The sequence below is a fragment of the Vanrija albida genome, assembly GCF_041260175.1.
Source record: "Vanrija albida strain AlHP1 chromosome Unknown contig_3, whole genome shotgun sequence".
Lineage (NCBI taxonomy): Eukaryota > Fungi > Basidiomycota > Tremellomycetes > Trichosporonales > Trichosporonaceae > Vanrija > Vanrija albida.
In genome coordinates, this window is record NW_027191422.1 from 2072268 (window position 1) to 2093629 (window position 21362).

Sequence of the window (21362 nt, forward strand, 5' to 3'; positions counted from 1 at the left end):
ACTGACGATACCCTGGCGACTGACGAACACTGGCCACCCTCACGCCCCCCCCACGCCCCCCCGTCGGTCTATCGGTGCATGGATGGTTATGTCACAAGGTGGCGTGGCGTCTAGCCTGGATATCGTGTTTTGCTACTGTTTCTACTTGGGTGCGGCGGCGTCGCTCGCGGATGGCTCACTCCGTGGCTCACTCCGCGGCTCACTCCGCGTACCCAATCTCCACCGCCTCCTCCATCTCGCGGTTAATCTCGCTCGAGTCGGCCGACGCGACGCTCTCCGTCTCGTCGCCCTCAGCCCCCCTCCACAGCTGCGTCCACACGTGCTCGTCGATGCGCTCGCCGTGGTTTGCGCGCTTGGCGCGCGACCACATGCCCACGCTCGGGTCGGTGATAAACTTCCACGTGACGTACGGCCACGACTTGTGGGCCGGCAGCGTGTCGTAGTACTCTGGCGCGAGGGCGCGCAGCGCCGGCAGCCGCGTCCACGGCACCGAGGGAAAGTCGTGGTGCTCGTTGTGGTAGCCGACGTTGTAGCACAGGATGTTGAGCCAGCCATAGTACGACGTCGTCTCCTGCGCCAGCGAGTGCACGCTGCCGGGCTCGACGTCGTTCATGAGGTAGTGCTCGGCGATGAAGTGGGCCGCGCAGGGGTGCAGGCTGCCGGCGAAGAAGGACGACAGGAGGAGGTAGATGAGCGGGCGCCAGCCGAAGAAGTGGACGAGGAGCGCGTCAAAGCCGAGCACGGCGGCAAAGTTGATACCGTGCCAGATGGTCGGCTTCTGGCTGCGGATGAAGCCGGGGCGGAGGGCGTAGAAGAGGAGCTGGAACGTGCTGGGGGGGTCAGCGGTAGCCAGCGGTGGGCTTGTGGAGTGGCGGCGGGGGAGGAGGCACGGCGAGGCAGGCCGGGCCGATTGTCGACGTCGCCACTGAGCCGGCCAGCCGCCCAGCCGGTTCACTGCCACTGGGCGGGCGTCATGGCAGGCTTCGCCACTCGGCGTCGCCACCTCGCGCTCGCCACTAGGCGCCCGACAACACTCTCGCCGCGCTCGCCACTGCGCGGCTCGTGCCCCTACTCACGCAAAGAACGTCTTGCCGGCCACATTGTTCAGCACCACCGCCTCGATCCTGCTCGGCAGGTCCGTGTCGATGCCGTCCTCGCCGAGGTACTTGTGATGCTCGACATGGTAGCCCTTAAACGCCATGGCATACGGCACGCCAATGACAAAGTTGGCGACGATCGCGAGCGCCTTGTTGGCCCGGATGCTCTTGAACGCGAGGTTGTGCGTGATCTCGTGGATCGCGAGGAACATGTTCTGGTTGCTCGTCCCGCCCACGACGTACGCCGTCAGCAGGGTGCGCCAGCTGAGCGGGTGGTGCGAGCGCAGCGTGACGGCGAGGTAGAGCTGCACTGCGAGGACGAGGAAGACGAGCGGGGCGGTGTAGGGTGTCGGGCCCATGAGCTTGCGGACCTGCGCGAGTCAGCTTGCAGAACGCCGCCGGCGACGGCCTCGCCGCTGCCCACGGCCCACTCACCTCGGGGTGCGCCTTGAGAATCGCCATGCGCCGGGAGCGGTGCGGCTCCTCGGTGTACATCCACACAAAGTCGTCCTCTCCCTTGCTAGCGGCGGCCTTGCCCGCGTCGGCGCGGCGCGCATCATCAAGCTCGTCGAGGTCGTCGTCTGAGCCGCTAGCAGAGAGCGACTTGCCCTCATCGCTCGGGGTGACGGGCGCGCCCGAGACGGGGTGCGGCGCGAAGGCTGTCGTCTTGCCGCGCAGGCCAGACGGCGCGAGAGAGGCGGGCGCGTTTGCGCGTTTGACGGACATGGTGTGGGTTGGTGTGGAAGCGAGCCAGAGTCCGCGTCGGCCCTATGTATGTACTTGTAGTTGTTGCCGCTGGCCGTCGTCGTCGCCGTCGTGGTCGCAGTGTCGGACACGTACGATGCGAAATCTCGACTTTGCGTGGCTCGGGTCGCGAACTTGGCGCGACGCAGTCGACGATCCACGACCGCGCCGTTGCGTGGAAGTCACGTGGAGGTGCCGAGACGCGCCAATGGCCACTCTAAGCCCATTACAATACAATACAATGCATACAACTCGACGGCGGTCAGTCGCAGAGCGAGCGCAGACAGAGGTATTCCGATGAGCGGCCGCTTCACCCAGTGGCCAGATCACACGTATAGTCCTTCCGAAGAGGCAGGTGGGCGGTGGGTGGCTCGACACACCTACCCGCGACCCATTCCCCACCTCCCTAAGTAGTCGCGCCAGCAAGCCCACCAACTGACCCATCTGGCGCACCCTGGACGAACCGCTCGCTGCACTCGCTGCTCGGCTGGCTCTCTCTCGCGCACACTGCATACAATCACACCACGTCTAGCTCAGCCAGACGACAGGAACACAGGTACAATGGGTTATGGGTAATGGGTGGTACAGAACATGACAACTGCCGCCTACGCAGCAATGGCAGACCGGAGCACGGCCCGCGGCACCGGCATCTCGTCGTCCTCGTCAACCTCCTCGACCGCATCGGGCGGCCAGTCGTCGTCGTGCAGCACCTCGGGCGCACCCCAGCCCTCGACAAAGCGCTTGGGGCGCGGCAGAGCCTCGCTCGTGCCATACTTGCTCTCGACAAGCGCAGACAGCATGGCCGCGGTGCCAGACGCCGACCTGCTCGAGCTGCTCATGGCGCTCGAGGGACGAGGCGTCGTCGGGCCCGTAGACGAGTCGGAGGGCGGGGACAGTTGCGAGAAGCGATGCAGCCGTCCGACAGGAAGCGAGGGTCGGTGAAGCAGACGGCGGCTCGCGGGAGGAGGCACGGCACTAGTCGCGGCAGCCGCCTTGCGAAGGGTAATCCGGGCGACTGTGCGGGAAAATTCTTCCTCTTCGCTCTCGCTTCCGCTCCAGCCTAGCGATGTGTCGGCCTCTCCGTCGGCGAGCTTGGCCTTGCGCGACGACTGGACGAGCAGACGAGACGACGACGGAATCACGTGCGAGCGCAATGCCGCGTTGAGCAAGGGCAGGCTGAGGTCTGGGACAGGGTTAGTTGTTTCATCAAACAAAAGCCATTCCTCCGAGCACAACTCACCGAGGTCACTCTCAGAGTCCGACTCTTCTGGCTCGCGGTATGACGACCACTCAGACTTGCGTGGGGTCGCGTGCGCAAGCTCGGCCACCGTGGGGCTAGGCGGCGCTTTGCGCGAGCGCGGGAGCGGCGGGCTGGGCAGCGGCGGCGGCACGGGCGAATCCGACTGGCGCTGCATGCGAAGGTCGGCAAGCGAGCTTTGGAGACGAAGCAGGCGCTCTGTCGCGCGGGGCTTTGATGCAGCAGGTGACTCGGTAGGTGTGGTGGAGGCTGTCGAGGGCTCGCGGCGGCGAACGCGGGGTGCTGGCTGCAGACGGAGTTTGGATGGTTGAGACATTGAAGACGTCGAGACGACCTGTGTGTAGTCGGACGAATCCGCGGACTGCTGCAACTTGGACAATGTGGCCAGGTCGGGCATCTCGGGGAGCTCGGGGGCGTCTGCGTCATGTGCAAACACCATGGGCGAGGTGCGAGGAGAGCCATAGATGTCGTCTGGGAACGACGACGCGCGGTCACCACCGGGCGACGGCGGCGAGAGCAGCAGCGAGGTCATGGACGGCGCCGTGAGGGTCGAGGCCAGCGACGCACGGTGACTGGAAGAAATCAATGACGGGCACGTCGAACCCCACGAGGGAACGGGCGACCGTGGCTTGCGGCTCTTGCGCGCCGGCGGCGTTGCTGTGACACTCGGGGTAGTACCGTGCGCTGGGGCACCGCGGTGGTCTTGCGTCGCGACAACAGGCGACGACGTCGCCGACGATGAAGACGACGACAGCGACGTGATGGCCGACACTGGGGCCGAAGGGACCGAGCTGGCAGAGCTGCGCTTGACGGCCCGCGTCGCCTTGTTCGTGTCCCACACATCGGCGGGGTTGAACGTGCTGTCGGACAGGCGGGCGAGCGCTGGCGACACGCGTGGATACCGGAGCGTCTGCGGGCGGAAGGCGTCAAAGTCGTTTGCTGACACTGGGCGGGTGATCATGAGCGACGACGATGCGACGCGCTTCAGTACCGGTCTTGGCATCTTGCGAATGTCGCCATCGGCAGAAGGACGGCGAGCAGCAGGCGAGCCCGAGATGTAGCCGGCGGCGGCGGACGCGGGTCGAGCAGGCGGCTGCGGCGCTGGCTGGACCGCCTGAGGGCGATGCTTCGGGAGATCGGCGGGGGCGGCAACGTCGACTTCCTCGCGAAAGGACACGCGCGACCGGCGCGTCTTGACGCGGCTGCCGCCGCTGTTGCCATCTGCTGGTCTCGACGGCGGCGATGTGGGTGGTGCGCTCTTGCGCTGCGGCTTGGACGACGACGAGACGAGGGGATAAGGGGGAAGGGGTGGGAGTGGAGGGAAGGAGAGGCCGCTGGGCGTGGACGGCATCGAGGACGAGGCGGCGGTCGTCGGGGTGGGGAGAGTTGACGCGGCCGGCGCCTGCGCCGGTGCCGATATTGTTGGGAGAGAGGGCTTGCGGAGGATGGACACTGGCGAGACTGGCAATGGCACGGCGTGGGGGAGAGACGACGTCCGTTCGGGCTGTGGGTGAGGGAAGGAGAGTAAGAGTGAGATTGCAACGAGTGTGATGGGGGCGGGGGACCGGCGCGGCGTTACCAAAGGATGGTCGTGATGTCGAGGTGGAGCGCGTTGCAGAGGTCGTTGTCGTCGTCGTTGTTGTTGTTGTCGAGGGCGGAGGAGAGTAGTTTGTGGTCAGTGCACGATACAAAACAGGACGAGGGGGGATGGTGAGGGCGATGTAACCACCACTACCACTTTCACCACCCCGGCCTTTTACTCACCTTTGGTCTAGCTGCAATCGCCAGTGTCGACGGCCCAGGTCCGGCACTCGCAGAAGCGTGCAGCAGCGTCATTTTGTCGTCGTTCGTGAGAAAGGTAGGAGGAGGACGAGTCGGTGCACAAGATGGTGTAGGTGTTTGTGTGTTGCGAGTTGCACCGCTCAGAGGACAGGCGAGGCGACTTTGGACCTCGTCGCTGCAGTCGTCGTTGTTTCGGCGACCGCGCGGCCGTCAAGCGTCTATCCTGGGTCAAGCGAAAGAGCAGCGGCCGGTGAAAAGAAGTATATTGCAGGCCGGCGCCGGCGTTGAAAGCGACAGAAAGAGTTGCGAGTTGCCCGTCTTGGTGTGATGGGCGGCGACGGCGCTGGGCTAGCCGGGGGACTAGGCCGAGACAGGGGGGGGAGGTGGGTGGGGGGAGAGGGTAGGTGGCGCCGAGTCTAGGCGGATAGACGCAGCGCAAGGTGGGCCAAATGGCGGTGGCGTCGGCGGCGCCGGTCGGTGGCTGACTACTGAGCCAGGCGAGCTGTATGCAAGGACAGCGGGCAGCGCGCGGCGCGACTGATGTCAAGAGGCGACCGCGAGAATATCGGGGGTCCCTCCTTTTTAAACGCGGGCCAAACAGTCGACCTTGCCAAGAAGCAGCAGATCAATCAGAGGCGTACGTCGAGCGCGTGGTGGACGTGCGCGAGGCGTACAGCGGCGCGCGGCGCGGCGTCGTCGGCGTCGTCGTCGTCTTTGACTTTGGAGGTCGGGGGAGGGGCGGCGCAGGCGCGTGGCTGAGGCACACAATTGACTGGCGTGGGTGCTCGGCGTACTAGGCGGAGAGATGGGCGTCGTTGGCGCTCGCTGCTTGCTATACTTGTCGAGCAAGCAAACAACTATTCGAGAGTGTGAAAGAGAAACTTGCAAGTGTGCGTAGCACAACCTTGACCTTGAGCAGTCACGTCGAGCTCTGCACACGGTGTAGGTCGGACGGAGAAGGAGGGGAGGGGTGTCCAAGGTTGTGGTGTGCCTAGGTACCTGTTTGTAGATGTAACGGACGGGCAGGCGAGGGGAGGCGGGGGCGGAGGGCCAGCCAAGGCTACAAGTCGCCGCGGAGGGGGTAGTCGGGGGTCGGGTGATGGATACCAGGGCGGACAAGGGGATTACAAGTCTCCGTTGGGTTGTCCTTGTCGTCGTCGCTGGGGGTCGGTCGTGTTGACAGCAAGACACAAACGGCTACTCCAAGTCTGGTAGTTGGTAAAAGGTCTGCTGCTCCTCTCTCTGTCTGTTTGCTTGCTCCTCTGGTCGTTCTGACACTCGAACAAAAGGGGGGTTCTCAGGACGTTGTGAAGGGGGGTGGCCAGGTTTCTCATCGACGATGTAGCTGCTACTCGTTCCCGAGCTAACGAGCGTCTATTACGATCCTAGAGGCCTGTAGCACCGGCATGCACGCACGACCATTTGTTTACTGCAGCGACCCAACCCCTCCCGCTCATACAAGCTGTACGTACGCGGTACGTCAAGGCCCAGCACCGCGGCAGATTGGGGCAGGATTGGGGCAGCGAGGCAGACCTACTGACCCGGCCGGCCCCCTTCCCGCCAACAAGTGTCGAAACGCTCCCTGTCGCTCGCTCGTCTCGTGCCCGCGCTCCCCCCGGCCCGCCCGCAGCTCGAGCAGCGGCGTGACGCTTGGTGCTTTCGTGCAGGCACAGCTGCTGGGCACCGGACGCCGGACGCACGACGATAGACCCTTCATTTATGCACAACAGCCGCATCTCGGGAGGGGTTTGACGCTGCATGCCGGGCGGATGGATTATGGCATGGGTCGAAAAGAGGGGAAGGGCAGCAAAGCCGCAGCCGCAGCCCGCGAGCAGCGCACCACACCGCGGCCTGATCGAATAACGAGAGGAACCCGAGACCCGTCCCAGCTGCAATCCATCCCACTGTTCGGCTCCCCAGGGTCCGTGGTGGGGAGGGGAGCAGCGGCATACAAGTAGGCTGCCTACCTGGCCTGCCCTACGGCGGATCGGCATCGAGAGTGGCATACGACGCCGCTCGATGCTCGCTCGCTGTCGTGAAGGGATCAGCTTTAACCTGCCAAGGGTGCAGGGGTAGGGGGGGTAGTCACGCTGCTCGCACCAGGACGCGCTCGCGGCCCCAGTTACCCCCTCAACACGCAATGCTGACGTTTGACAGATCGATGCGGGTGCACCGGGTGTGGCCCAGTGTTCCAGGAGCTGCACAGGAGTGTGCAGGATCGTGCAGGAGCCAAAGGCTGCAGATCGAAGCCAGCCAGACACCCATGCAGGCCAAACCGATGCACGCGTGGTCCAAGGCCCCGGCCTGCCTCACCACCACGCAGGCAGGCAGATAAAGACGTGACGACTGCGTGGCTGCCTCGCGTCCTCTGCGGCGCACACTGTTGGTTCCAGCGAGTGCGGACGTCGTGAGGAAGAATATTCGCGTGCACGGCGAATGCAATGGACGGGCTAGTCGACCAGGCCTCGACAACGGCGTGCTCTACACACGGATGCAGCTCCAGCCCCCGCCTGCACAGCACAGCTCGCACACCTCGCATAGTTGCACTAGCGGGAAGCAGAGTAGCCGCCGCTCGCGTGTTGGTCTCGTTCTTCTGGGTCACAAACGGCGCTCCCGCCCCCGCAGTGGCGCCGGGTTGAGTGCTCGGTGAGTCGCCTCAGCGCGCGGGAATGGCCCTACCTACAGATGGATACGCCGACGAGGTGCACGACAACACGCACTTCTTGGCATCATGCTTGTAAGTGAGACATGCTGTCATGCTCTAAAGCGCCCGCCACGTAAGTATCAGACGAGGGTGCTCGCTGCCTCGAGCAGGCCGACAAGCACATCACGACCCGACCCGTCCGGCCCGCCTAGCCGCGGGTGGATACACGCGCGCTGCCGTGTGTGTGGCGTCTCGCGCGCTGCTGTAAGCTGCTAGCGCGTCGGCGAGCGCCTCACTCGAGCGATCAGTCTGATCAGTAGTTAGCCCGTGCGCTGCCCACCCACTCGTGTGCCCTCCCCTCCGCTCTTCGGTGACGGCCACTAGCTGGCGGAATGCCCCGCCTGTTGGCTGGCGCCACCACCGCCGCCGTCAACTCGCCCACCGCCCCGATCATTATCGCGGCAAGGGAGATCTAGCCAGCACCTAGAAATGCAAATGTCGTAAGGGGCGAAATAGGGCCGCCGGCTCTTCCATTTATTCATTTTCGAGGGTGGTCCAGTCGTTTGTGCTTTCTCGGTCGGAGGGTGTCGTACTGGGCCAATATGGCCCCCGGTATAGCACGCACTGTGGATCCGAGCCGTTTGATGCGCAGCCTGGGCTAGAGACGCCTGACTCAGGCCGCTGCGCTGAGAGACAGCTAACAGATGCTAGCAGGGTGGAGATTGCGGCCAGCGTTGGACGGTGATGGTGAGCCACGAGTTGACGGCCCGTGTGGCGCATGGCGCTCAGGAAAATCTCGAGCCGCTGGCCGCAGGACGCCGCGACGCCGCAAAGTGCGGGACTCGACACGTGGTGGTCACGTGACTACCATTATGCGGAATCAAATCCACGTGAGACCCACGAGCGCATGACGTTTTCAATGACCTTTCGACCTCCACTCGAATCTTGACGACGACGCGATGCGATCAACACCAGTCGAGAGAGGAGCACAACGCCGACGCATCACCATCTTCCCCCACCGACACAATGGGCCGCAAAAAGCCCTTCTCGCACAAGCAGAAGAAGGCCCAGCTGCAGACCACGCGGGCCAGGAAGCGCGGCGACGACGAGGACGACGCGCGGCCAGGCAACACGAGACAGCGCCGGCAGCTCCCATCGCGCTCGGCGCCAAAGGGCCCGACACTCCGCCTCGAGTCGCGCTTCATCTCGCTCCCGCCGCACTACCTCGAGCGGACGCGTGACCTCGCCTTCTCTGCCCCGCTTGAGCGTCCCTTGCCCGGCACCGCGGCCGTGTTCCCCGTCGACGTCGTGAGCCGCTCCCCGCCGACAGGCAAGCTCGTGATCCCCGCGCGCCCAAAGTTCCGGTACGGCCAGACGAAGAAGGAGGTCGAGAAGAACGAGGAGGGCGTGTACAAGAAGTGGCTGGGCGCGACGCGGGCGACCCTCGACGACTGGGTGCTGGGCGAGGGCGACGACGGGTGGCCCGTGAGCCCGAGCTGGTTCGAGACCAACCTCGAGGTGTGGCGCCAGCTGTGAGTTTTGGTGTCGGCGCCGCTGACGCCAGGTGGCGCGTGACCGAGTCGTCTGCGATCCTGCTGCTGCTCATCGACGCGCGGTGCCCGCCGCTGCACTGCCCCCCAAGCCTGCGCGCATACGTCAAGGCGCTCAGGCCGCGCAAGGAGGTCATCCTCGTGCTCACCAAGGCGGATCTGGTGGACGCCGGTGCGCTGGCCGGGTGGCGCACGTGGCTCGAGGAGTGGTGGGCCGAGGGGGACGAGGCGAGCGCCACCAGCGTCCAGATCGTCGCCGTGTCCAGCTACGACAAGGCGCTGCTGTACGGCGAGGGACGGGCGCGACACCGGCCCGCGATCCCCATGTCGGCGCGCGGCGAGCTCGTCGACGCGGTGAAGCGGGCGCACGTGCGTCTCGTCACAAAGCCGGCGAATGCGCGCGACGACTGGAAGCCGGCGGTGAGGGAGAGCGTCGACTGGGCGTCGTTGGCTGCCGAGCCCGAGGTCGCACCGGTGCAGAGCGGCGGCCGGCGCAAGGCGAAGCAGGAGGACGCGGATGGGGCGGAGGGACGGGAGAGTAGGGAGGAGAGCGAGGCGGAGGAGGCCGAGGAGGCCGACGCTGAGGCAGGCGCCCACCACCGCGACCCGCAGACGGAGCCGCTGCCCATCGGGCTGATTGGCCAGCCGAACGTCGGCAAGTCGTCGCTGCTCAACGCGCTGCTCGGCACCACGCGCGTGCGCGCGTCCAAGACGCCCGGCAAGACCAAGCACTTCCAGACGATCCTGTGGGGCCCGGCGCGGGACATCAAGATCATCGACTGCCCTGGGCTCGTGTGCCCCTCGCTCGTGCCGATGGAGCTGCAGGCCATGGCGGGGAGTGAGTGAGGTGTGGTTGCGCCGCTGACGCCAGTCCTGCCCATCTCGCAGATCCCGTCGCTGCCCTCGTGCATCTACTACGTCGCGACGCGCATGCCGATCGAGGATGTCTTCCGCGTGCCCCCACCCGCCGAGGACGAGGTGGTTGTGGACAAGCGCACGTGGCGCGGCGATGGCCCGCGGGCAGTAGAGGAGGCGCGGGGACACACCTGGACCGCGGGCGGGATCATGGAGGCGCGTGCGGTCGACCGCGGGTTCTGTGAGTCGGCGCCGAGACGGAGCTGACGGCAGTGACTGCCAAGGGCGGGCGACCCGACACGAACCGCGCCGGCAACGCAAGTGAGTAGTGTGCGCTGGGCCTGTCTGACTCCAGTGCTCCGGACAATAGCCGACGGGCGCGTGCGCTGGGGATTCTGGCCGCCAGGGAGCAGCGAGGACGCGCTCGCCGCGCGCGGGGGCAAGGGCGTGTGGCTCGAGAACAGCCCCGAGCTCGAGGACGAGGAGGCTGGCGAGCCGAGCGACGAGAGCGAGAGCGACGAGGACGAGGCGAGCGGCGTCGGCGCCGTGCCTAGTGCCAGCGCCGAAGAGGAGGAGGAGGAGGACGACGACGACAGCGAGCCGGCGGGCTTCGCGGCGCAGAACCACCAGAGCTTCTTCAACGCCCTCAGCCTGGAGGGGAGCGACGAGAGCGAGACGGAGGAGAGCGAGAGCGAGGAGAGTCTGCCGCCACACACGCCGTCGTAGCGGCGCCGCGCCACATTCATAGCACCGCATCCATCATTGCATAGGGCAGTGGGCAGCAAAGCATAATGCGCCACGCGCACGACGCCCACCTACACAATGCACATCACAACGCACGCACACACGTCGCAAGTGCGTGACAGGGGAAAAACTCTATTGTCAGGTCCTCCCGCCGGACAGTTCCAGCGGAGAGGTACGCGGGGGTAATTAGTGGCACGTACTCCAGCGGCACGGTGTTGCACCCCTGCGCACTCCAGCACACTCCAGCATACTCCGGTGCCGCTATGCACTCCAGTACGACGGTGGTACGGCCGTCGGAGGGCGGCGCGCGCCGCACCGCGCTGGTGTCGCCGTCGGCGCTGTTGCTGTCTCTGCCCACGTGGCGGCTGTGGCGCGTTGCGCTGCTCCGCGTCTCCCCACGCGTCGTCCTGCTCGGTACCTCCGGGCGTGTCTCTCCCTCCTACGATGACCCCGGCCCGGAGCCGCTTTGAAAAGGAGAAGGGACGCGCTCCCTCCTGCGCCGGCCCCACCCCAGAGTCGTTTCGAGAAGGAGAAAGGAGGCGGCCGAGCCTCGAGCGGGTTCGTGACGCGGTGACGCCTGCTCTCCGACCAAGCGCGTCGGGGCGAACACGTCTTCCTGGCAATACGTCGAAATTCACCCGATCATCCGGCTGCCTGGGCGGCAGGGAGCGTCGCTCCCGGAGTGGGCGAGGTCATCGATGTCGCCAGTGCTCTCTGACCAAGCGCGGCGGGGTGATACAAGTACGATGGAACAGCGCCGAGGCTCCGAGGCTGGGCGGCGCGGGTCGACGCGCCTCGGAGTGGAGGGGAGACGAGAGTTGTGTTCGATGGCGCCAGAGTTCTCTCATTACTGAGCGCGTTGGGGCGATACACGTCAACTTCGCCAATACGAAGAATCCCTCCGACTGATCCGGCTGCCTGCTCGGCGCGGGTCGACGCGTCCCGGAGGCAAGGGGGGACCTCGGCGGCTCCTCCGCCCCAAGGCAAGGATCAACGGGGCGCTCAAAGCCGATAGAGGAGGCAGCGATGCGCCCGGTGCAGTGAGGCACACGGGACAGCATGAACGAGTAGGTTAGCTGGATCCCTCGCCAACTCTATGGACCAACATTACGCCCACACCACAGTGCCTCACTCCAGACGCGCTCCATTCGAGCGCGAGGAGCCACCCGTGGTCGGGTTCAGGCCGAACGAGGAACACGAGAGATTCTGACTCCAACCTCCAGGAGCGGTACGATCCGACGCTTTCTGTTGTTGGATGGGTTTGCAGTTTCGCTCGGCACGAGGGCCGGCGCTCCTTGGGTTGGTGTCGGAGAAGAGGACCGTACTGCACATGCATCGCCCTACCGCACCATGTACGCAACCACGGAATCTCCTGTCCCCCGCTCGTTCACCCCCCGGACTTCTCACTACCAGCAGCTCGCGTGTCCCCCGGACTCGAGCTCAGCCTGCCGCAGCCGCTACCCTCCCCGTCCATCTCCAGTGTGCCTCTCTTCCCCAAACATCCTCCGCCACGCCTCGTCCGCCCCGGGGGTGCCGAAAAGCGCGGCGAGCTCTTCGACACTCGGCTCGGTGGCGGCAGGGGAGTCAGCCGGGGGGTCGGGCGGGCCGACTTGTGGCGCGTCGCTGACCGCGGGCATCAGGAGCCCGGGTAACAGCGTCGTCGAGGCCCCGGTCGAGTGCAGCATCCCCGGGTGGATGAAGCGTGCCGGCCCCGCGGCAGGTCTCGCCGCCGTTGGCCTCGCCGATGGCGCGTGCCCCGGCCTCTCTACCTCTCCCCCCAGCCCCGGCGCGCTCGCTCCTCCCAACCCAGTCTCCTGCCTCACCACCCCTGGGCCAGCAGTAGGCTCTCGCACGACCCCCTCCAGGCCCGACACCACGCCGCCCCCCTTCCCCTTCGCCCCGTCCCCACGCTTGCTCCCCTTCCCCGGGACCGCGTTGCGCCCGCGCTCCCCCTTCCTCCGCTTCCGCGGCGGTGAGGGAAGGTTGGCGATCGCGTCCATATCCGTGTGGATAAACTGGTACGCATGCGAACCTGTGGTGAGCTCGGCGTCCTGGAGCTGGGGGGCGGGCCCGGCCACCTCGGACGAGGCGGGGTGGGGAGCGTGAGGGCCGTACGGCTCCGGGAGGCTGGGACCCCCGTGACGGGCACCGAGGTATCCGTGGGAGCCGGGAGCAGTGGGGCCGTATCCCCAACCTTGGGGAGCCGCTGGGCCATGGGAGTAGCCGCTATGCGCAGAGTGTCCAAGTGCGTCTTCCTGCTCGGAGGGGCACACGCTGCGAAGACCCAAGATTACCTTCCGCTCCGACGATGTCGGCGCGATGGGCGAGAGCGTCCTGGGAGGTGGCACCGAGGGATAGGATGCAGACTCCGAGGGAGCGAGGTGCTCGCGGAAGTGCGCGTTCGGGTCGGCCACGGTTTGCCACGGAGGGGGAGCGTACCGCTGCTGCTCGGCGAGGGCCCGGTACTTTGCCGCTGTCTCTGCGGCCGAGGGGACGGGCGGCGGCGCCGAGTACGTGAGCCACGGAGCGGGGGGGTTGGGCGCCGGTTCCTTTGGTATGCGCCGACGGCGGGGCTTCCCGGTGGAAGGTGGCTCCGGCTGCGGCGGGGGAGGGGAGGCAACTCCCTGCTGCGTCGGAGCCGGCGGGGTCGCGGGAAGGGGCGGCGGGGGGAACGGCTGTTGCCTCTGCTCCGGGCAATGCGCGTGCGGAGCTCCAGGGCTGCTGGCCTTCCGAGGCGCCCTTGGACCGGGTGGCAATGTCGTCGAGGACGGCGGATGGGGGATCGGACCCGCGTTCCATGTGGACGGTGGCTGGGTCGAGGTGCCAAACGGCCATTGTGGCGGCGCATGCGGAGCGGGGGCGTTCCCGGCGTGCTGGGGAGCCCATGCTCCGGGGGGCTGCTGCTGGGGGAGGAGGGGGTGGGTGTGCTCCCACTGACTCGGTGCCGCTTGCGGCGGCTGGCCGGGATGAGGGAACGGCACCTGCAGACCGGGGGGCAGGTTCGCCGCACCAGGGGTGGGACGAGGAGGTGGCAGCTCGGGCACGGCGAACTGGAACTCCTGCGCGCCTGCAGCCTTGCCGAGGGCCTGCTGGTGCTTGCGCTTCGACGGCCGGCTAGGCTGGGGTGCAGGCACCGGTGAGGGGTTCACCTCCATCGTCTCCTTCCATGCCGCCTTGGGCCCCGGGGCTGGGGGCCCAGGCTGAGCGGACTCCTTCTCGGTAGTGCCCACGCCGCGAGGGGGTGCCTGGGGGGCATGGAAGCCTGGCGGCGGCGCCTGGGTCGGCGCAGGTGGAGTGCGGGGGTCATCCCCGATCGGGCGCCGGAGCCTCTGCCCAACAGACTGCGCGGACGGGTGCAGCTGGGGCTTCGGGGCCAAGGGGCGCTGCTTGGACCTCGCCTTGGCAGGCGTGGCTGGCGATTGGGGAGCAGGTGACGGCGCAGGTGACGCGGCCGCGGCCGCGACTGGGGGCCGCCAAGGGGCGCCCCAACCGCTGCGCCTTGGAGACTCTGTTGACGTCGGGATCGGGGTGAGCTGGGTCCGCTGTGCCAGCACACCGTGCTCGGCTGGGGCTGCTGGGGAGGGTGACAGCGCTGGCGGGACGAAGGGGACCTGCTGCCGACCGGTGGCTGCCGACGACCCCTCCACGACTGGAGCGTCCGCCCTGCGCTTCCCCTTGTCGCGCCGGCGGTGGTCGATCAGGCCTACAGGCTGGGGCTCTGGCCCAACTGGGCGTGGCGACGGGGAGGAGGAGTGGCTGTCCAGCCCCCACTGAGTCATCGCGGGGGCATTCCCGACCCAGCCCCCGGTGGACTGGGGGTGTGGCACTGGGGGCCGGCCGAACCCGGGCAATCCCACTGGAGCAATGGCGGTCTCATGGTACGCGGGTGAGGCCGCGTATGCCGACTGGGACGTCGACTGCTGCGTGGGGTAAGCGAAACGTACAGCTGTATCGCGGGGACACTCACGACTGGGACAGCGGAAGAAGGCGCGGACGGAAGAAGCGAGGGGTGGACGAAGGCAAAGGGCTGCTCCTCCGCATAGTAAATGGGAACAGCCTGCCCACTGGCTTCCGCCCGACGCTTGCCGCTCTTGCGCGATGATGGCCCCGCGGGGTGGTCATGCCTGGCGGTGGCATGCGGGTGCTGGGACGAGTGCGCCGCTGGAGGCTGGTTTAAAGCGGGTGGGGTCAGGGCAGCCACATTGGCGGGCGAGGCGGCCGGCGAGGCGGCCGACTGGCGCAGCAGATACGAGGGCTTGCGGAGGGTGAATGGTAATGTCGTCTTGGCGGCCTCCGCGGCGATCGCGTCCGCAATGGCGGTGCGCTCAATTTCGGTGACATACGCGCGTTCCGTGTCTGCCACGCGCTCGTTGGCCTGCTGTAACGCGACGAGGCCCTGCTCCCAGAAAATGACCGCCTGGTCCTTGGCCTTCTCGACCGCGGTGCGCACCTGTCGGAGCTCGGCAAGACTCGCGTCTGCCGCGGCAAGCTTGTCGTTTACGGCGGCCCCGGTGCCCTTTGTGCCGTTGACCACGGCTTCTTTGGCGGCCTTGGTTTCGTTGAGCACCTCTGACGCCCGGGAAACGTTGTTCCACAGGGGTAAGAGTGCCTTTACAGCGTTTTCCAAAGCGGCCTTTGCGGCCTTGCTCGCCGTGCTGGCAGCACACCACTCTTCGAAGGCGACAGCAACGTTGTGACCGCTACCGCCGGGAGTCCGTAGCAGCTCCGTCTTGGTCTGGAGGACTTGTTCCGCCTTGTTGACATCGGCGGTTGCCTTTTGCCACCGCCTACAGGGCTCGGAGTAGGCGGCGTGGTGTGTACCCCAAGCGGTGACCGCTTCGTTAAGCTTGTCCTGCGCGGCGGTGATGGAGCTGTTGGCCTCCTTGAGGAAGTTGGCCGCTTCTGCAGCTGCCAGACGCTTGGCCGTCGTCGCTTCGGCAACCGACTCGGTGATGTGCTGCAGGTGCTGCCAAGCGTGGTCCTTGAACTGGGTACGGCTGTCAAGTACAGTCTGCGCGCGGTCGCGGGCAAGGATGGCCGTCTGCCATTCGTCGTACTTGTTGCGTACGTCGGGGTCGGCCTCGGCGGACGGAGGGTGAGGGGCACCTGTGTGCAGGTGTGGGAGCTTCAGGTGGGGTGTCAGCGGACGCGGGGGCGGCCGGCGGTTAACTACTCACCTCTCCTATCTTCTCCTTCTTGGCCTTCTTGGCTTTGCGGGGGGTGGGGCTCGAGGAGCGGGGGCGCTTGCTCGAGGTGGTCTCTGGGTGAGACATGTTGGTGATTTGAGAGGTGAGAAGAAATGGAAGAGGTTGAGGTTAGAGGGAGAAGTGTGAAAGCGACAAGAGAACGGCAGTGCGCGTGTGGACAGGTTGGATGACGGTGCGAGCGAGAAGACAGATACCCAAGCCATGGCTGCGTGTGTAGGTACCTGTGCAACGTGTCGTCCCACGAGTTACACGAGGCCCACTCGTGTCAAAAGAAGTACCCCTGATCTGCATGCACGTTGACTGCATCTTTTGCAGGGTACACGGGCAAGCATGCCATACACTTCGCTTCCTCTTGGTCAACATGACGTGGGGGAGTGGCAATGGGTACTTCGGTCATTTTGGCCCGAGGCTCGGCTGCGGGTGGGGACAAGTTACTGGGGTGTAGAGGACACATCTGGGCAGGAGCTCGACCGATCTGGGTTGATGGCTTGGTCTGGTGAGTGAAGACGATGCCGGGCAACGAGACAGCAGCACTCGATAAATCGTGGACTGGTCGTTTGTGGCAATGTGGCAGTTGGTGCCAAAAACCCAAGCCAACCGCTCACCGTGCGGCGCAACGCCGGACGACTTCATTTCACAATAAAGATGGCCACAACTCATTCAATGATCGTCATGTTGACAATGGAGATGGTGGACGGTTCTGCCAGACAATAGGTGCGCGTGAGCCCCTGCTGAGCTTCGCCAGATTCGTGAGCGCTGACGTGTTTCAATAGCACACAATCTCTTCACATCGTCGGCCGGTTCAAGAATCGCAACAAGACGGGAAGACATTGGCGTGAATCTATAGGATGAGAGGTACCGTGCGGGACGGAGGTACCAATCGTCGCTGTCGTTCAAGGTTGCTCACGGAGCGTGGAACGCCCGCCCGCTCCGCGTACCCTGGGTGACCGGCGAGTTCTTCTCCTGAACGCGACGGTCCTCCTCCTCCCTGTCGACCCACTTGTAGCCCTTGGAGAAGATACCCGTGCCAAACTGGAGGTCCGGGTCACACTTCCGCATCGCCGCTTCGCGAGCCTGGCGCATCTCGTCGGCCTTGAGCTTCTTGGTGAGCTTCGCCGCGGCCAAGTATTCCTGGGACGCGGCCTCCCCCAACTCGAGGTATCGCTGAGACTTGGCGAGGAGCTCAGACTCGATCTTGAGGGCCGAGGTGTAGTCGGTGGGCTCGAGGGTTTTGCCAGCCTAGAGATGCGGTGTGAGCAAAGGTATTGGCAGGCGGGAGACATGCCTTGGCCTCCTCCTCCTCCTTCCCTGCACCGCTGGACAACATCGCCTGTTCCAAGGTGACCTTAATAGCCTTATCGAGCTCCTTTGGCAAGGGCGGTGCGTTGACTTTGGTGGTGTGGAGTGAGGTACCTAGGTGGCCAAGAGATAGAGAGACAGTTGAAGAAGGAGACAAAAGAATGGAGGTATTCGAGACGCGAGGAAGTCGCACGACGCGACGCGATGCGCTAGTGAGACGCCGTGGCGCTCATGCGCCGCCTACGTGTCGAGCCTGGCGCGATGGGGGTGGCGGGACCGGGCATTCAACAGCGGCACCAGTGGTTGGTGCCAGCAGCAACATTAGCAAAGGTCAGCCAACCCCAAGTCCCAAAGGTTGAACAGCGCTGCTGAGCGATCCCCACATGCATAGTATGTATGTTGACTACTTCATTCATGACAAGGGAGGGACATACGACCAGGACCTAAAGCTCTGTGGCTTCTTTTCTTGGTATGGACGGGACTATGCACAATACAATAGATGAGCCGGAACTCTGTCACAGCATGTCAGCACCTCGCTCCAGCTCAGCCAGGTGATCGAACGACTCACGGTAAAACAAGTAACAAGTACATATGCGGAGGCGGCGAAGGTGGTTGCGGAACGGTCGGTCTTGGAACTCGGACATTCAAGCCGTGACTCCGGCGGTGGTTGTGTAGGACAGACACGCCGGACAGTTGGCGCTGTCCGGGACGGCGGACTTGGAGCGAGATTTGACGAAGTTGCAAGACTCGGAGTGATACTCCTTGTTGCGGATGGCTGCCTCGTGGGCGATGACCCAGGCCTTGTGGATAACAGCGTTGGCGTAGGCACAGCGCTTCTGGCTTGCCTTGAGCTGGGCGTTGTGGCACTCCATTTCCGCCTTCTTGAGAGCTTCCTTGGCATCGATGTAGTCCTCAATCTCGTTGATGACGTCGTCCGGGCCCCTGGAGTGTGCGACGGCCTTCTCAGACTCAGTGGCAGGGTGATGCCTATAGTTCTTGTGACACGCCTTCTTGGCGGCCGCGGCCTCATCCTTGAGGGTGGTGAAATAGTCGGCGGCTTGGACAGCATCCTGCCACTCGCCGTAGGTGGTCTCCACAGCTTCGAGGGCGTTGGCCAGGGGGTTTTGGGTGTAGGGTGCCTGCATCCCTGGTGTCAGCGCGGCGTTCCAGACGGCAGGGGGGTAGACTTGCCATGATTGCTTTGGGGAGGTTACGAGTGGGGTACCTAAACAGTCGGAGAAGAACACAAGAGGTGGCCTCGGAGATTCGGAAGTTGTTGCCTGGATGTTCAAGCAGTGGGGAGTCTGTTGAGAGAGAGAGAAGGGGAAGGTAGTGAGGATGAGGAAGTCGTGAATCGCCCAGCATCGAGACAGTTATACATATGCAGGCCTGGGGTGATGGAGGGGTGGCGGTGATGGGGACGTGGTGCAAGTGATGGCCTGCTGAAGGCATGCGAGTAAACAGCACTTTCTCGCACCACTGCAAATCAGTCGCAAGTTCCCCACAGACCACAGGTATGTAGCCCTCCGAATACAATACTGCAGGGGCTCATGTGATGCATACATACGCGCTACCAGAATAGAGGCGGATTCATTTCTTTGTTTGTTGGTGGAAACTGAACAGTGGTTATCGTCGAACGGACCAAACTGTTGTTCACACTTCGCACCGACTCCCATCAAAGGCGGGCGCGAGGAATCTCGCAGACTTCCGCAAAGCCCTCAGCCTTAGAGCCACCGGAGTCCGAGGAGCCGGAGCTGGACGAGCCAACGTCGTCGTCGTCGTCGTCGTCGTCGTTGTCGTCGTTGTCGTCGTTGTCGTCGTTCGTGTTGACTTCCTCCTTGTCGTCGTCCTGGCCGTCCTCCTTGTGATCACCGTCTGAGTTGATGTATTCGGAGTGCGCGTTGGCAGCCCCAGTACTGATAAGGTACTTCTGGGCTTCGAGGATGCTGGCAAGGGTCGCCATGCAGGCAGCGAGGTCCTCCTCGTAGTCGGAGCGGGAAGAGATCTGGGTCTGGAAGTTAGGCGTGCTGTCATACGCCAACAAACATCTACAAACCATGTTGGGGTTCATGTGCTGCTGGAGGTTGTCAGACGCGCTGGTGCAAGATGCCGAGTCGTTGGTCGCCACCGACGACGGGCTGGTATCATGCTGGATGTCGTTGGTAGCGGGAGTGGTCTTGGACATGATGAGGGATGGTGTTGGTGATTGCGCAAGGGAGGGGATTGGGTGGAAGAGAAAGAAGAGAGGAGGGCAGAGAGTTAAGGACAGATGGGACTCAGCAGTAGCAACCCGAAAAGTGGGTGGGAGAGACGCGGACGCAGCTTGATGGACGGTGGCGGCCGCACACGTCCCATCACTCACATGTTTTTGGGGACACAACACATCGACAAGTAAACTGATGCACGAGGTACCCAAGTATCGGTCGGTATCATCACACTCACGGCTTCAAAACAAAGCGAGACTTGTGCTCCCGGGCCGCCGCAGCACAAACGACGGCGTGCAGGGGACTGGGGGCGGGGCAGTAGATTTGGACAACTGCATGCTGTGGAACTAATTTTGGGCTCGGTACGGATACGGATCAAAATGCTATCTATGTGTACTTTATTCTCAATTCGGGGTATAGTTGGACTCGATCCGGCCTTGTGGTCAACGGAGAAGTCGGTTCGGAGCGTCGGGATGGGTTACTCCGCAGGGAGGACACCATGGACAGTGTCGTGGACGCCATGCTGCCTGCCGAGAGACCTAGTGTGGCAACTGGGTTGGGTTAAGAACATCTCGAGGGCTGCTCTAGCTCAGGCGCCGCCGGGAGCTTCTTCCAGAAGCCTTGGTGTTGTCGTCCTCGAGGTTGTGGTCCTTCTTTCCGCCCGGTTTGGAAGCACTGGACATGTCGACGAGCGGGATGTCGTTCCCAATCGGGGAGCTCTCGTCCGTGCTAGTCGCACCCGGCGAGGGACGCTCCACAAACTTGACAAACTTTCGCAACAGGTACTGGGTTGGCTTGGCGTTGAGCGCCGCGTCCAGGACTCGATGCGCCGTGGCCTCGGTCGCTCCCGAGGGGGTCATGCTTGTGGCTCGACGACTGGGGAGGGTGTTCTTTCCCGGCGTCCGAGCGTAGGGGTTCGCCTCCTCCTCGTCCCAGCCGGCGTCGATGGGCTCTGAGAGCTTGTGGGGCGCAGACTTTAACTGCTTGGACTTCGACAGGCTGGGGACCGCTGGCCCCGACTGAACCTCCGTCCACTCGTCGTCAGAGTCAGTAGTGTTCTGCGGGTGTCAGTACCATACCCACAGAGCCGGGCAAACAAACCTTGTCCTCGTACTTGGGGGTAATCTTGCCCTTCCCCATGGCCTTGGCCTTTGGCTTGTCCTTGACAGTTCCTCCAGGCGAGTCCCGACGCTCCGGGGCGGCCGTAAAGTCGTCGTCCGGAACCAGGATGAAGTCGTCTTCCTCAAACTCGAGGTTCTTGAAGCGGGTGCCAGTGCGTTTGTTTGGTTTCATTTTGGTGTGTGTCTGGTTGAGGTGGATGTGTCAGTGCCGAGGTGGGTAGCTTGTAGCTGGGTAGACGCTGGGTGTAATGTTGAAAGTGTGTGGTCGTGTAGAAGAGAGGGGAGAGCCCCGTTTATGAGTGTTGGTGGGGGGGAAAACAGGGAGCGGAGGGGGCCAGGAAGCGCGCCGAGGATGATGGCTGGCTTCTCGGGACAAAGGGGTGGTGCGCGGCGATCACTCCCTACGCGGCGTACGAGTGGGCGGCTGGAAAACGTTGTTCGGAACACAATGCATAGCGTATGGGTACAAAGACAAGATGTACATTGATGCGGGTTGGAGGACGGACACCGTCATCCACCATGACGGGAGTGCGATCCGCTCCCAGATCATCTCAACGAATCGAAAGCCCGAATGACCAATGGCTAGCATCAAGCACATCACAGAATCAAAGGAAAGAATTTGCGTGAACAACTATGAAAGTGGGACAGCGAGACGTCCAGGACGCTCCTCACCCCCTATCTTCTTCTTCTCCTGGCCCCTGGAAGGGGAGCCGTCGCGGGGTGTCGTCGCGGTCCATCTCTTTGTCTTGCTCCCGTGCCAGCTGCATCATGTTGGTTCAGCCCGCAGCGTTGTGGTGGAAACAACCCACCTTCTTCTTCTTCTCTTCACGTCTTTCTTGAGTGGACCTAAACAGCCC

At 64.2% G+C, this 21362-nt stretch overlaps 8 protein-coding genes across 8 annotated transcripts; 1 reads left to right on the forward strand and 7 right to left on the reverse strand.

Moving 5' to 3' along the window:
• Positions 1–199: 199 nt before the first annotated feature.
• On the reverse strand, positions 200–1823 carry DES1 (sphingolipid delta-4 desaturase; the record flags this gene model as incomplete). Its single annotated transcript, XM_069352614.1, has 3 exons — positions 200–830; positions 1077–1468; positions 1533–1823. The coding sequence occupies 3 exons, from the start codon at positions 1821–1823 to the stop codon at positions 200–202; spliced, it is 1314 nt and encodes a 437-aa protein (XP_069210032.1).
• A 623-nt stretch (positions 1824–2446) lies between these two features.
• On the reverse strand, positions 2447–4935 carry Q8F55_004092 (uncharacterized protein; the record flags this gene model as incomplete). Its single annotated transcript, XM_069352615.1, has 3 exons — positions 2447–3024; positions 3082–4603; positions 4864–4935. The coding sequence occupies 3 exons, from the start codon at positions 4933–4935 to the stop codon at positions 2447–2449; spliced, it is 2172 nt and encodes a 723-aa protein (XP_069210033.1).
• Positions 4936–8551: 3616 nt separating this feature from the next.
• On the forward strand, positions 8552–10656 carry Q8F55_004093 (uncharacterized protein; the record flags this gene model as incomplete). The annotated part of the gene is made up of 5 exons (XM_069352616.1): positions 8552–9057; positions 9090–9913; positions 9947–10171; positions 10204–10251; positions 10286–10656. The coding sequence occupies 5 exons, from the start codon at positions 8552–8554 to the stop codon at positions 10654–10656; spliced, it is 1974 nt and encodes a 657-aa protein (XP_069210034.1).
• A 1837-nt stretch (positions 10657–12493) lies between these two features.
• Positions 12494–15947, reverse strand: Q8F55_004094 (uncharacterized protein; the record flags this gene model as incomplete). Its single annotated transcript, XM_069352617.1, has 4 exons — positions 12494–12502; positions 12606–14594; positions 14642–15799; positions 15852–15947. The coding sequence occupies 4 exons, from the start codon at positions 15945–15947 to the stop codon at positions 12494–12496; spliced, it is 3252 nt and encodes a 1083-aa protein (XP_069210035.1).
• Positions 15948–16784: 837 nt separating this feature from the next.
• On the reverse strand, positions 16785–17502 carry Q8F55_004095 (uncharacterized protein; the record flags this gene model as incomplete). Its single annotated transcript, XM_069352618.1, has 3 exons — positions 16785–17120; positions 17227–17247; positions 17425–17502. The coding sequence occupies 3 exons, from the start codon at positions 17500–17502 to the stop codon at positions 16785–16787; spliced, it is 435 nt and encodes a 144-aa protein (XP_069210036.1).
• A 322-nt stretch (positions 17503–17824) lies between these two features.
• On the reverse strand, positions 17825–18325 carry Q8F55_004096 (uncharacterized protein; the record flags this gene model as incomplete). The annotated part of the gene is made up of 1 exon (XM_069352619.1): positions 17825–18325. The coding sequence occupies one exon, from the start codon at positions 18323–18325 to the stop codon at positions 17825–17827; it is 501 nt and encodes a 166-aa protein (XP_069210037.1).
• A 530-nt stretch (positions 18326–18855) lies between these two features.
• Q8F55_004097 (uncharacterized protein) lies at positions 18856–19365 on the reverse strand (the record flags this gene model as incomplete). Its single annotated transcript, XM_069352620.1, has 2 exons — positions 18856–19191; positions 19237–19365. 2 exons carry the CDS (start codon positions 19363–19365, stop codon positions 18856–18858), a joined length of 465 nt encoding a protein of 154 aa, XP_069210038.1.
• A 603-nt stretch (positions 19366–19968) lies between these two features.
• Positions 19969–20677, reverse strand: Q8F55_004098 (uncharacterized protein; the record flags this gene model as incomplete). The annotated part of the gene is made up of 2 exons (XM_069352621.1): positions 19969–20442; positions 20486–20677. 2 exons carry the CDS (start codon positions 20675–20677, stop codon positions 19969–19971), a joined length of 666 nt encoding a protein of 221 aa, XP_069210039.1.
• Between the last annotated feature and the right edge of the window lie 685 nt (positions 20678–21362).